The sequence below is a fragment of the Thalia democratica genome, chromosome 3 (genome assembly GCF_965202585.1).
Source record: "Thalia democratica chromosome 3, ktThaDemo2.hap1.1, whole genome shotgun sequence".
In the NCBI taxonomy this organism is placed as follows: domain Eukaryota; kingdom Metazoa; phylum Chordata; class Thaliacea; order Salpida; family Salpidae; genus Thalia; species Thalia democratica.
In genome coordinates, this window is record NC_139167.1 from 40,862,245 (window position 1) to 40,878,129 (window position 15,885).

Sequence of the window (15,885 nt, forward strand, 5' to 3'; positions counted from 1 at the left end):
AACACGAACATATTTAAAAAATATAATTTAAAACTTGAGATTTTATCCACTCGATTTTGGAAATTTTGATCAGTTTTCTTAAGAAAAATATTAAATACAGTATTCTTATAAAGCTAATGCAAAAAAAAATTTAATTTAAAATTGCATACTCATTTGTCAATTTAATCCCCACTGGACATTTTGAATCGCAAAAAAAAAGGAATATATCGTCCATTTAGGAAATCCTGTTATAAATAAACTCATTTATCGGACTCGAAAGTTTATTGCAAAACAAACCATTACAAAAATGTATATCAGTACATTTATAACACGATAAAAAATTACAAGAAAATACACAATTTTCACAAACAATACATACTCATAGACAGAATGCAAAATATACTAACATTTTCAAAGAGAATTGAAAACAATCCAAAACAAATCTTTAAAAACTTTTACTTTATCTTCAATGAAAAAAAAAACCTTACACATCATAAACTGTAAATATCGACTTTAAAGATAAAAAAGTTATCAAAGGTTTTCAGTACTGCGACAAAATGCTAAGTTTTTAACAAAAGTGTATCTTTTAAAACTTAATATGATAGTATATAAAAATAAACTGGAATACTCGTGAAAAGATGTTTTTTGTACAAACAAGCAGATTTGAAAAATCACACATATGCAAGTTCTAGCTTATGCTTCCACAAATTCAAAAAACTTTGTAAAGTTCCATCACTGAAAAAAAAGTTTTCATCATTAAAAGTTAAATTTAATAATAGTATAGATTAAAAAGTAAACCCAGAAAATTGAACATTTCATAACTTATAAAATGTTTAGTGAGTATTTTGGTAAAATAAATAATAAGAAACTTAAAAGAGTCACTACTGCAAAGTAAAAAATACATCTTTAAAATACTTGGACAAAATTTGAAAATAAACACTTAATGTAAATAATCATTTAAATAGTTTTTAATACTTAGTTATACGTGAAATAAAAAAACAACTTGAGTTCTAAATTTTTATTAAATTGAATTAAATGTTTGTGTTTGCGTATGCTCGATTCTACTAGCAATAATTCGCGACCTAAAAAACATAAAAAGCTTTACGGATCCTGTAAAGATTAAAACTTGCATTAGAAAAAATGCATGCAAAAAATTTGTAAAGACAAATATGTTTTTAAGTAAACCACTTCATAATCTTTACTAACTCCGTAGAACTGTTTACATTTTACTATAATAGAAACAGGTTAGAAGAAAAAAGTAAGTAGATGTTGTTTTAATTTTCGGACGGACTTTGTTTTTCTTACATCTTTAGGGTTTAACGCCTTATTTAATTATCTTTGAATTCATTAAAATAAAAAATTGAAGGTTAAGACGGAAGAAATCAAATTTATATTCTATTAAAATTTAATTTTCATAAGCGAGTATAACTTAACTTAATAAATAGATTTAAATTATTTTTGTAAACTAAAAATTAAGTATATAATGTAATCCTGTTTTATTTTCAATACTTAAGGAGGTAAAAATATCTTCAGTTAAATCAAGCAAAATGAAACAAAACAAGTGTTGACCAATTATTATCAAACAATCTTCTTCTTAAAACGATAAACTTTAATCTTACATAGTATTCATACATAAAACGATTGTAATAACATTTCATCATATATTAAAACAATTAAATTCTTAAGTATCTTATTGAACAAACAATGACTACATATAATACTGTACAAACAGTCTGACACTAACTTTTATTTGCTGGTACGTGGAAACTTCTGAACTTCAGACGGATACTTCAACAGATTGTTTGACATGGTTGTAGCAGCAAAAATTTCAACATAAGGCTTCTCTTGCAGCTAGAATATGAAAAGAAGAAAGAGAGAAAAGTATGACATGACATAGGAAAAATATAATGATTGGAGACAAGAAATGAAAGAAAAATCATAATTGGGCGAAAAATGATGTTAGTTCTGAAAAAAAAAATATTATGAGTTAAAAAATTAAAGCGACAGATTAACATAAACTAAAAAACGTTATAGATTACTAGTCAACTGTTAAAATCAATACTAAATAATATTTTGCTTAAACGATCTACGAAATTTGGACTTGGTAAAACTTCGCCATTTTCCTCTTCGTAATAAAGGCTGTTGATTATGACGTTATATAATTTTTTTAAACAAAATAATGTTGTTACATGTTTGAAGGAGTGAAAGAGAAGAAGAAAGTAATAAAACGACCATTAATATTTGTTTTGTCATTTAAAAACATTATTTATAAACATTGGATTTTTAAAGGCATAAATGTCAAAAAGTATTTTGTTTATTAGTTTTATGATACTAAAATCTTAAAAATATATTCAACTTATAATCAAGTAAACTTATTACGTAATAGTATGAAATAGTTAGCAAAATAATAACAATTAATACTAAAGTTTAGCATACAATTTAGTTTAAGAATACGTAAGTTAAGTTTTAATTCTTGCAAAGGTTATACAGTATATAATAAGTGTAATTTGTAAGTCTGTACTTCTAACTTTTTGTTTTACATTTACAATTAATTTAAAAACATAATAGAATACTTTTATTTAATTACAAAGAAAACTACATAAAATACAAAGCTTAAGTTTAAATATTTATTTTATATCAAAAAAAAACAATAAGCATTTAATAAAAATCAATAGTTTAAATAGTTTAACTAGTTACAAAAAAAAAAGATTTTAAAGTTTGTTGCTGAAAACTACTATACTTTTAAAAATAAATTCTCTAAAAACCGTAACAAACAAATCAACTAAATGAGATCAAGTACAGACTTGCGAATCTTCAATAATATTTGCAGTGGAAGATGTATTGCTGCTGGTAGGGGCTAGTAATGAGCTTGTACTGGAATGTCGGGTGGCAACTGATGCTTCTAATTCGGACAAGTCTAGTTTGCTTCTAAAACTGCAAAACCAAAAAAAAAAGTGATCACTAGATTACACTATGTCAATTATAAAACTGATTGAAGAAAAGAAGACAAAAATAGCAGTCTAACACAGACTGCCGAACATTAATATAATACAATAACATTTATAACAATTTATAAATTTTTGTGAAAATTATAGCTCATTTTGGGTAAGTATAAATTTAAAAATTGTGTAAAAATACTTAATAGGACTCCCAACTTTTAATCAACGCCGCTTAGCTGTGCTAACTTAAGAACAAAGTTCTGTAGAGTTTAAAAATGGTCCTTATATCTTCAAATTAAAAAAATAATTAATATATTTAACCTGTGTTTCTTTGTAAGAACAGCTAAGTGATATTACTTAAAAAATTTAAGTACTTTAAACAGTTTGTTAATATATCCATATCAGGTTGTTTCGTTTGAACCTTTTTATTTCTTTTATATTTGAATAAATAAAAATATATTAAGCTTACTCTTTTGAAACTTTTTCGATGCTTTCTTTATCGTAATTCGTTGATGGAAATTCGTAAGTTTTGTGCTGCAAATTAGTATAAAGTTATTAGAAGTACTAAACTTACATTAATTTAATTAAACTAACAAGAATAAAGTTGCAAGTAACAACTGCATAAAATAAGGGATGATTACTAAAATAACATACAACTAAGTGATACAAAAATAAAATTTAAAAAAAAAACACAAAGTTTTGGTTTGTAATTATGTAAAAATCATCTTTTATTTGTACTACTACTTAAGTTTAAGTAATTATTTAAAAAGAAAACAAGCATGAAGGTATATATTTAAGCCTTCAAAAAACTTTTTTTTAAATATATATATTCTGTATTTATAAACCGTTTAAATAAAAAAGTAACTTATATAGCGGAACTGATAAAACGCGAGATAAAAGAAAATTTAACTATATTGTTAACTTCAATATAATTGAAATAAAGTTTTATTGTATGGGCTTCAACTACCAACTAGAAAATTAGAGAAGAAAGATCTAAATTGTTGAAAATATTTCAAGAGCAAACATGGCAAGAATGATCGTAAATTTTGAGTTTATTTTTGTAGAAAAAGCTTCACTTTTAGAGTCGTTTTCAATTTTACAGCAAACAAGTGTATGTTTTCAAACATGTGTTATTAAGTTACTTTGAAAAGTTCATCAGTTAGTATTCAGCAACTTGTGTGCCGTTGTTGAAGTATAATAACGTTATCGTAAATATTTATTTTTCGTCTGTTTGATGATCAACAACTGTTGTTCAATCCAGGTAGTCTTATGTCGTTTTACGTGAAGTGACTGTTTTCACGAATCTTAACCTTGACTTCAGAACGATTTATTGAGGTTGTTTTCTGTTTTTTTACACATACTAAAACAACCTAGCTTCAGGTGTTGAAAAACTACCGATGAAACTCAGTCTGTTTAGAGTACTAAAAACTCTTTCTCGTGTAATGAACACCTACTATTGTTTAACTAAGGCGGTCTTGAGTCGTATGATACAATTAAAGTGACGATTTCTTGTAACTAAACGCTGACTTCAGTACGAGTTACTGATAAATGAAAGCAGTATATATACATGCAGTTTATAAGTGCCCCTTCGTCCGACCAACAGGTTCTGACTTGTACAAAGTAGGAGTTTCTTTTTTATTGCTAGATATTTCAAAATGTAGGATAATAATAAATAGTACTGATTATCCTTAAGTATTTACTATACACAGGTTTAACTTAGATAAGTACACAATTATTTTCTTAATAGTATTCCATAGATTATTCTATACTAAGATTACTAAAGATTAAGTTTGAATATTTACTATCTAGTTTAAGCACTAGTGATATTTTTAGCTATCAACATAAATTTTGAGCTCTAATAACAAGAAACGTAAGTTTCAATCAGCCAATACCTCATCTAAGTGGGTACTAAGCAAGCTAAGCGTGCGCAAACAGCTGAAAAGACTTCAGGTTCTAGTAAACCTACTCGAATAAGTGCTCCCCAGCCAAACACATTATTTGACCAACACAATGTTTTATCAGAAGATTCAAATGTGTTAGTAGAAGCTTATACTATTCAAATTATGTGCCTACATAGCAATTGATGTTTATTAAGGTATTGTTTGATAAGTGTATAAATAATTGTCAAAAAATATAATTAAGTATTTATGACATTAACAATATCTTAAATTATCTTAATCACATTCAGATGCAGGTAGATTGCAGTTAAGTCACTTTTCCACGATTTAGATTATTGATTATTTAATCAATCATCAGGTTTAGAGGGCTAACGTTTAGGGGTGACTGACTAGAAGATATAAGTTAAAGAAAAGTGGTTGTATAGATATTAGGTAAGAATTAGGTTATAAATACAATTTCAAGTTGAGGCAAAGGCTAAAAGGGATATGAGTTTAAAAATTAGATTTAGATGTACAATTAGGTTAATAAAAAGTGTTATAAATAGGAGTTACGTATTAGCGTTCAAGTTTTAAATATAAAGACTAACATTTTTGCGATTAAGAACTAAGAATAGGGTCATTTATTATGACTGAGGTTTAAGAGCTAAAATAAAATATATGGATCTTTTATAAAAACAAGGGGTTTGAGCTTTAAGTACGATTAATCAGACAAACATTAACAATTTGCAAAAAACATGCTCAGCACGAATTTTAAACCTAGTTTAAACAAATTCACCTCTGGAAATTGTGGAAAGAAACAAATAAATAACATTTTTCACAATCACCAACTTCCGTACTAGTAGTAAGTCCAAGAAATAAATAAGACCAAAGACAAAAGTACGAGTTTATAAAAGCAGCCATATATTATTAATATAGCAATCTACACCTACGGTAATTGATTAAGTACAGTAGACTACCGCTTAAGTACGCACCTCGCCTTAAGTACGCACTTATCCAAAAAGACAAATTTTTTTTATATATTTTTTATAAATTTTTATGATGATCTCCAACCTTTCTAACTCAGTTAATCGTTTTTTAGCAGCTGACATAACTCAATGCTCTTAAAAATATCTGAAAAGTATTTATTATCATTTTAGATTTTTAATTTACTTTTTTCTTACTTAAAATTAAAATTAAAGAACTAGTTTTTAAAAATCTACCTTCTGGATAAATACATACAGCATTTAAAAGATTTAGTGTCACTGTGAGTTGCTTGATGTTGAACTAATGAACATTGTAGAGCAAATTTTAATAAATATGTTATCGAAACTAGAAAAATAAAAGTTTTAAAAATACAATCTAATCTACATTTTTAACTGTGCCGTTATATGTACAATTTATTTATAAAAATAAAGGATGTTATATTAGAATAGTTAAGTCATAATTTAATTTGAATGTACAAACATTGATGATTTGAAAATTTTTGGTAAACACAATGTAGTTTGGTACTTTCTCCCTAACAAAACAAAATACGGAAAATATGGCTTAATATTCTTTTTTATATCATTGACTGACATTGACTTTCTATATGAAATGTATGTATTGTGTAATCATGTAGAAACTTTTTATAAAAAAAATAAATCATTTTAAAATCTATTAAAAAATTTTGCAGATTAGATATATGTATTAAATGTTATTTAAAATAAAAAGACTTGTTTATTTGCCTTAATTATTTGGTAGCTAGTTGTAAGAAAGAATACAAACAACTAAAATTAATATTATATTATGTCGTCAAAAAGTACGCACTACCCGTGCTAAGTACGCACTTTTTGGTCGGGTTCAATTTGCGTACTTAAGCGGTAGTCTACTGTAGTATGTTTAATTTGTTCAGAAATATTATTACATGCTTAAAACAGTTTAAACTACAGTTGTACATTTGAGATTGTTTTTTTTAATAGTGCTTTATTTAAAAATTTATAGATGTTTTAGTAAATAAAAAGAATAAAATAGCTTTAACGTATGAATATTGACTATTTCAATAAATATTGTTATATTTCAATAAAGTCTCAACTACAATATTTTAAGCGAAATTGTTTTGTTTTTAAGCTTTAGGTGCACAATCAGTTCTAGTTTTTTGTTATAAATTTAACTTAAGAGTATTGTTAAACACAAGATTTCTACAATACACAGGGTTCGTGCGCGAAATTATTTTCATTTAGCTTGACTGAGACCATTTTAGCCTGACATATTTCAAAGTAAGGAAAATTCCCTTTAGAAGTCATTTTATTTATTGGGGGGTCTTGATAAGTACTGTTGTAGTCTCCGACTTCAACAAGCTTTATCTCAAAAATATTTTGAGCTTTAAAAATCTGTATAAAGCAACTTATAGCTTAATAACAACTCAATAAAATAAGACTAAATTGTGAAAAAGGTTATTGACCCCCCCCTATGCATAACAAATACAGTGATAAATTTTAAAATAAGTTATCTAATCTATTACTAGTTTAAAAATTTAATATATTAATAGCTAATTAAAAACATTATAACCAGAAGATTTATAACAAAACGACGTGCATTGTTGTGTTTTATTAAAATTTAAAATGAAATGCTTACACACCAGTATTAAAATAAGTAAAAAATGTTTATTATAGTATTTTGACTGATACTTAAAATTGATACATAATTATAAATCCTAAACTCTAAATAAATAAAGTCATTGTTGATGTCATATCAGATTTAAAAAGCTTGCACTTAAATTACTAAAAAAACCTTTAATATTTTGTTCTTGTAAAGAAAAATGAATTGTACCTAAAATTTGTACTCCCACAAAACTTGTACTTATATCTTAAAGCTAAGTTTTAGTGTTGTGAATATCTCCAATAACTTTAAACAAACAGTAAAATATATGAATAAACTGTAAAGAGTTTTAATCTAAAAAGTATTTGGTATAAAGCCTTTAAATTAGAAAACAGTTAAACCAATCAAGCTCTGAAATACATAGCTGATATAAACAAATTTAAACAAACAGCTAAGTTGTTGAACCAAACTGAAATGTTTAAACTGTAATTTTTTTATGATTTTTCATAATTATGACGTATATAATCTACTCAAAGCAAAATAATGAAGATTCTTAAAAAATTTTTAGAGATTCAACAAAAGGTTTTAAGTATTTATTTTTACAAATACTGACTGATTTTGTCTTTAATAATAAATCTTTATTTAGAAATAAATTCACATCCCAATTTGATCTTAAAAAGATTTCTCTATTTTTTTATCAATAATTTTCAAACATTTGAACTGAGAAAAACTGAGATTCTCAAGTTTTTAAATAAAAAAACTGATTTAGCCTGACGTTTTTCAACTTTTTTCAAAAAAACTGATTTAGCCTGACTTAGCCTGATTTAGCCTGACGCGCACGAACCCTGAATACAGTCACCTCTCGCGAATCTACGCACTCGTTTGGTTACGCACTCTCGTTTAGTTGAGCATTTAAAAATTCTAAAAAATTATAAAAGGAAATAAATTGATAACATTTAATATTGTAAATTGATTTTAGTATTAAGTTAACTTTTATATAAAATTTTTGCTAATTAAATGTTAACTCAACTCTTTATTTGTTAGAACTTTGTAAAATTCCTTGACAATTGGATAAACATTTAATTGTGTACCATAAATTGCAATGGCTAACTCTATGGGTTTGCTCTTTATATTTTAGGTGTTTTAGCCCCCTTTTACATCAAGAAAGGTACAATGTTCAACTCCTCACACAATGTTTATGGTATTAAAATTCATTTAAACTAAATAAAACTCTTGTTTTTCGTAAATTTACTTCTTGTCCCCCTAAGATTAAGCTTGTTTTGCATGTTTTTGCACTAAAACTTTTAACCAAGTTCTTACTATTATTTAACTAAGTTCTAACTAAAAACTTAAGCTTGTTTTGGCACTAGAAAAAGATCATTCTCTAATATCATGCAAGACAAGTTTAATATCAGGTGGGCAAGGCACAAAGTAGAAAAAAAAATTTGTAAACACATAAACATTTAAAAACATTTCATATATATGAACAACTTGAATGGAAACTATTTTTGTAAACAAAAAAAGTGGGAAAGTCCTCGAACTGTATTTGATCAAATGCATCATAAGAAAACAGCTAATATAGTAAGTATATTTGCTACCTCTCGTTTAGTTACGTTCTAAAGTTACGCACTTTTACTCTGAACACAATGTGAGTAGATTCGCGAGAGGTGACTGTATAGTTAAAAAAAAAAAACTGTATAGTAAAAACAAAAAACTTAGATACAAGATAGAAAATGTTAGCATACCTTGTATAACATTATTTGAGCAAGCCACTTGTACAAATCATCATTGCTTTCACAGCAGAAATGTTTTTCTGATTCATCTGAGGCACACAAAAGCATAAATCCTACAGATCTGTTTATAAATATTTAGATAATTAATTTTAGCAATCAATATATGTAGAGAGCTTGTAAGTTAAAACTGAAATGTGTTTTTAATTATTACAATAAACTTGTATAGAGTTACAATAACATTAAAATATACTTTATTAATATTAAGAAGTTTTTAGGAAGTATAACAGTTCAAATATAACACAGTACAAAAAACTTAGTAAACCTCTAAAAATCCGTAAAAAAAAAATATTTATTTAGGCTCTAAAGTAAATTATTTACTATAGCTTAGATCCTTTTTCAGTATGTTTTATAGTTTGAAAAAATATTTGTTTGTTAAATTAAACAACTCCTGAAAAATTGTTACCTTTTGTAACAAATCCTAATTCTAACTATAATCTTACATACCCTTCAAACTTAATTTTCTTATCATAGATAATTTGAAAAAAGTTTCACCGGAAGTTAAATCAATATTAACAACTTTGATCTTTAATATTCAACATTTGAAATTTATTCAACTATCTATTGAAGAAAGAAATGTTAAACTCGATATTTATTGATGGTAAAGAAAAACAAATTTACTTATTAGGCGGTTTTGTTTTCTTGTCAACTCCAAGATAGATGTTATACTTGTCTAAGTATATAGAGTTCAAAGGCGCTTTACCCTGTCATTAAATTTTTTTTATGACTATAAAAAAAAATATTGTTGGTTTAATTGTTAAATAAAAATGTATCATTAATAAAAAAAAGATCTCATAAAAATTATTAAACTAATCATGAGCTTGCCAATATTTTTTTATTTTTTAGCAAAGATTAGTTTCTTTTAAGTTAAAATTAAAGCAAAAAATAATTACACTTAAAAAACTTATTAATCATGTTATCATAATTAAAAAAACAAGCAGCTCCAGACTTAAACTTGTTTTTAATGTTTCAGCATATACAAAGTTTGATATATTTCAATCAATTAAGTTTGCACACGTAAATATTTAACAAAGAAGTTAAATATTATAAAAAGCATAATTAAGTTGGTAAAAAATAAAAGCTTAAATAAAAAATATAATAAAATATCTTAATTACTAAATATCTTACTAGACATATTTTTATGTGAAACTATTGAAGAACTAGGTTCACAATTCAATACACGGATATCATTACGCATTCTGATAGTAGTTTTGTTAACGACAATTGTCTAAAATATGTAAAACTTATTAGTCTAATCAGACTTTGCTTTTGAATACAACATAAATACACATTACTTATAGAAAGCTATTCTTACATATAATTTTACAATGAAAGGGTTGCCAAATGTTTTTGGCAAATTTTCTCCAGGTTTTCCATAATTTGCTCCAGGTTTTTAAAAGTACACACTCTTGGGTGTATTTTTAGTTTAAAGTTCAGTTTAAGGTAAAAAACTGTGTTAAAAACTATAAAAGCATTGAAAAGATTCTTTAAAGCTACTTTAAATGTGTTTGTTTGTTAATAAAAAAAAATTTTGATAATGACAAATATTTTTTATTAATATGATAAATTTTTTGTGTTAAATCGAAATTTTAATACTTAACATGTAAAAATTGTTTGAAATTCAAGTTTTTTTAGCGAGTTTTGTTCAAAATTACAAGTTTTTCTAGGTTTTATTTTCAAAACTTTTCAAATTCCAACCCTGAATAAGCTTTATTTTTGACAAATGGGTAAGATATAATTTCAAAAAGAGATAAAATAAATAATAGAAACAAATTTTAAACAGAGACGGATTCTTGCGTCAGTTTATAACCAAAATTTACAAATAATATTGATAAATTTGACTTTACTTCAATTAAATAAAACTTAACTTGACTTTAAAACTTAACCGGTCCAAAATCAAGAAAGTTTTATTGCTTGGTTATGTTAAAATTAGTAGGAAAAGAGAAATAAAACCTCCTGTGTCAAATAGAGATAAATTTTTGCACATAACTGTCTACATTTGTAAAAATTATTAAATTATAATTTATAAGCTACTTGTCAAAAACAAATATTTATTCTAGCTCTTAGTTATATCTTACAAAATCAAACCCTTAAAGTATTTGTATTTAAAGCTTTAACAAAACTTAAGCTGTCTTCTTTTAATTTCAAAGAAATATGTTTAGAATTATTAGAATATTAAAAAACTTTATTGCTTACTAATCTGAAATTTTTAAAAGTTCTAATAGCCTGTAAACGTGCAATTAGATATAGAAAACATGTTTAAAATAACACGTGTCATATCATCTATTAAAACAAATTCAAATCAAAAAACTATTTAAGTTAGTTAAAATATACTTCTGAAAATTAAAAAAGGTGGTTAAGTATCGAATCTATAAAAATATTATGTGGAAGTTCTACTTTATTTAACTCTAAGATATTTCTTATTGGATGTGAAAAAAGAATTGGATACATATGTGACGTTAAATTTTGCTTATAGTTTTTATTTATTTATATACTTTATACTATCTTTTCTGTTGAAACAGTAAAAGTTGATAATAAAATTTATTTCAAATTCAATAATACTTTAAACTTTTAACTAAATAAGATTTATTCAAAAGGTAAAGAACAAAATGACCAAAAACTTTATACTATTTTTTCTACTAAAACAGAATAAAATTTATAATAAAATTTATTTAAAACTTAATTATACTTAAATTAAGTTTAAAGGCATAAAAGAAAAATTTATTAAAAAGGTAAAGAAAAAATAACCAAAAACTGCTGTTTGAGATTTAAAAACTAAACATTGCTCTAATTTTAACTTACTTTGGCCAGTTTATAATTAAAACAACATTGAATAAAACCATAATAAATGTAAGTAGATGTTAGTAAACTGTTTTTACTTATGTTTTAACACTAATTCTCAAAAAAAAAAACAGGTAGAAACAAATAGTTTTTAAAATTGAAATTGTAAAAAACTTACATTTTAAAATAAAGTAAAGCATTTAGAAATAAAAACCCTTGAACCAAAAAAAAAGCTTGTAGATTTTAGTCAAACATTATCCGTATACTTTTTTATAACAAACTATTCATTATACTTATAATTTTAGCTTTCAATAAGTTTAAATGAAAAGCTCTATAGAAACTAAGTTTAGAAAAAACTTTAAAAAATTCTTATTAATGGACAGGTGTAGTAGATAAGTTTATTTTTCATAAACTAACAAATGGCAGTTGATCGTAGAACTCTTAGTGGATCATAATATTAAAATTTTACAGTTTAACAACAACAAAAATTTTTTTTGGCATGTGAAAATAGATCAGTACTTATTTAGCAATAAATGTTATGACAAACTATTTATAACCACACATTTATCATTTAAACTTTCATTACAACTCTAGTTATAGCTTTAGTATCTATTCATATTTTTCTAACCTAGTACTTATTTAGTTTTATTCAACAGAAGTTTTAAAAGTTATAACTTACTAAAAAGTACCAAAACTAGTTTAAAGTTGCACTTTAAAAGAGTTAAACAAATATACATATCACCATTAATTATCAACATCTAAATTAAAAACAACTAAGACATGCAAAGAAAACGTGTAACAAGTCAAAAAAAGTGAGTCATGCAATACAAGGGAAGAGCAGCCTAAATTATTAGAATTAACCACTATAAAGGCTATTTTTCTTTAAATTTGATGGTACAAGTCAGTTTGAAGTTTTAAGCTTGGCTGCTAGTATAACTCTTAATAAAACTCAACTGTGTAGCATGGATATAAAACAACGTTTATCTTAAATTTTTAGTAGCTTTTCTGGAAGTTTATAAATAATGTAAATAACTAACTTATTTCAAAATGTCGTAATATTTCAGAAAAACTGTTTTTAAAACTTCATTTTATACAATAATTACAACCTCATTTATAAAGCTTTTATACTACATTAACTATAAATTTATAATTTTAAAATATAGCTGTCACATCACGCCTTTAGCTATTTATTCAATGCAATTTTATTTAATTGCTACAAAACTTGTCTTACATTAAATAAAAAAAAGAGTAATCTAAAAAAAATTATTGAATTTTGTATGAAACCATATTCAACCAACTATAAAGTCACTTTCAGACTTATATGTAAAACAAGGTCATAATTGGAAAGCATAGAAATAATTATTATACCCTTTAAAATTATATCTTGTATTATATAAGAATCGGTTAATGAACTAATTAAAAAAAAGATATCAAAAGCATTGTGGAAGCTTAGGATTTAAAATTATAAACATTAACCATACCTTTAAGTCCTTAAAATGCAGTTTTCAAAACATACAAATTATTTTGTACTAAAAACTTTATTTAAAAATTAAAATTACTTATACTTATTCTTAACAAACAAATCAACCGTTTTCACTAATTGTTGCGTAAATACGCACACAGTTTTCTTTTAGAGATACCTTTTTATCCTAAAATCAACCAAGGACTTATTGCTAGGAGGAAAATATTAATAAATTTTACCTGCAGACACTTTTATCTTAAAAATATCATAGTGAAGTGATTATAGGGCAACCATGTTAAACCATCTAGCTGTGTTCACAGGTACAATAAAATTAGTTAATAGTTAGTTTACAATGAAAACATTTACCTCAAGCTTAACATTAAATACAAGTAAAACAACAAGCTTAGATCTTTTATCTTTTACTTTACAAGCACTGAAGCAACAACTAGTCCTGAAAAAAACCTTTCTTATATTGGCGTAAGGTAACTTTACATTGGATTTTTCTGGGGTGTTTTGGACGGACTTTGACTTTTTAGAAGGCACTGTGGTGATCATACGGTTGGCAGTGCTCTTCCCAGAAAATAACGATGAAGTAAGCAACCGTGCCGTCATGCCAGTCTGCTTAATTACGTTGTGCTTGAGACTGCTTAACAACGAGTTGGTCCGCGATCTCGGATGCTCGGGCGACATCTCGTGTGCAATTTCTACCACGCTGTGAATTACTCTTTTGCGCCATCTACCGTTGGACGTGTCACTGTTCTGTTGTTTCCAGGCAACGAATACAAAAATTGTGTGGTCAGTTTTCATAACAAAATCATAATCGATGCATTCAAAATGAATAATTAGTCAAATTAAATAGATTTAATTTTTTTTTAATTTACATAGATTATTAGAATAAATTGTGTCAATAGCTTTACTAAAAGACACTTTATAAAAAAATCATACTACAAGTTATCAAATTAAACTATTTTAATTTACAATTGATTTTATACATTAAACTTTTTTTAAGAAAGTTATTTCAATTTTAACAAATAAACCTAACCATTACGGTTATAAAGTGTTATAAAAACTACAAATAAATTAATTAAAAATTATATTATCAGTTTTAAAATAGTTTGTACAAATTTTTAACATTTGTATTTTGACATAAGCTAATACAAAATATATTTTATTACGTAAATAATTCCTCAAAGTAGAATTATTTGCATACTTGGGAAATTTAAACTTTAAGAAATCGAGAATTATTTTTCTCAACTTACTTCTTTAAACTATATCAATTTTTTTAATTGAAACTCATTTTCTTAAAAAATTATCTTACATGAAATTTTAAGAGACCATTATTTAAAATACTATTATTATGCTTAAGTTTTTTTTTAACATCGTTGTTAATGTAAATTAATTTTTAATAACTTAAATTTATCTTTAAAAAAAATGAATTGATAAAATAAAAAAGTTTTAAAATTTTAGTTTAAGATTATTTTGAAAAAAAGTTCTAAGTTGTGTTTTTAAAACCTTAACATAGTATTTCTAAAAATGATAGAATATTCTATCTTTAGTAAATTAAGTTAATAAAAAACTTTTATGAAAAATCAATAAAAATCAACCAATAAAAAATTTTGTTCACACTTTGATAAACTAATTTAGTTTGATTATGATCTACACTAAAAGCAAAATTATGTTTTCAAGTGTTGCATCTACAAAAAATGAGAGTAAGAAAAGTGATTTCAATAACTAATATATAAGAAATTACACCACTAGTCCTACTAAAGCAAATTAACGGAACAAAATTGCTTCTCATAACAAAGACTAACTTTTGTCAGTTCAAGATACAACCTGTCATCTTCATCTAGTTTTAAAAATCCTTGCAGTTTGATCCACTTTTTTTTGGAATCGTACATTTTTAACGCAGTCATCAAAATTTGATCGTTGACAGGGTTGTTAGGCTGGTATAAGTTTGTTGTTAGTGTTTAACATTATACGAGTTTTGATATTTACACAGTGACTTTAAAAAATTGATTCGTTATTAAATGTATATTCCTTTTCCCCGATGCACTTATTTTAAATTTAAACAACTTAGATATTATTTTTACAGAAATCTCTTAAATTTAAGTCTGAGCAATAAACATAACTTTGAACATTTTAGAATGCTTAAAACATACTTTTATAAATATCTAAAAAGAAGCTTTTGTACTTGAATATTGTTTCTAAACTTTAAAATATTTTTTATATTGTCAAGTCATATTTGTATTCAAAATTACTAGACAGCAATAATTTAACAAACTTAAGACATTATACACAAAATTGCTAGTTAAAATTTAGATTATTTGTCTATACTAATAAAATCAGTATATACAATCTTTTTATTCTTATGTTATCTGTATAACCTAAAACCTATATTAATATACAGAATTTGTTTGTATACGTTTTCTTTAAAACCAGTAAAAACTAATACTTATGGTTTTATTTTTACCTGTATAGGT

At 25.0% G+C, this 15,885-nt stretch overlaps 1 protein-coding gene across 3 annotated transcripts in view; it reads right to left on the bottom strand.

Annotated features, from left to right (window-relative positions):
- Window positions 1–369: 369 nt before the first annotated feature.
- Window positions 370–15,885, bottom strand: part of LOC145831199 (arf-GAP with Rho-GAP domain, ANK repeat and PH domain-containing protein 1-like) — a 49,898-nt gene continuing 34,382 nt past the window's right edge. For 2 of the 3 annotated variants that reach the window (XM_082938334.1, XM_082938333.1), the window contains 8 exons: window positions 15,217–15,348; window positions 13,868–14,164; window positions 9,784–9,866; window positions 9,118–9,226; window positions 3,388–3,452; window positions 2,784–2,913; window positions 1,724–1,944; window positions 370–714 (listed from right to left, as the gene is read on the bottom strand). In XM_082938334.1, the coding sequence (XP_082794460.1) occupies window positions 1,939–1,944; window positions 2,784–2,913; window positions 3,388–3,452; window positions 9,118–9,226; window positions 9,784–9,866; window positions 13,868–14,164; window positions 15,217–15,348 (822 nt within the window). In that variant the 3' untranslated portion in view covers window positions 370–714; window positions 1,724–1,938. The remainder of the gene's footprint in view (window positions 715–1,723; window positions 1,945–2,783; window positions 2,914–3,387; window positions 3,453–9,117; window positions 9,227–9,783; window positions 9,867–13,867; window positions 14,165–15,216; window positions 15,349–15,885) is intronic. The other variant, XM_082938335.1, reaches the window with a different exon arrangement.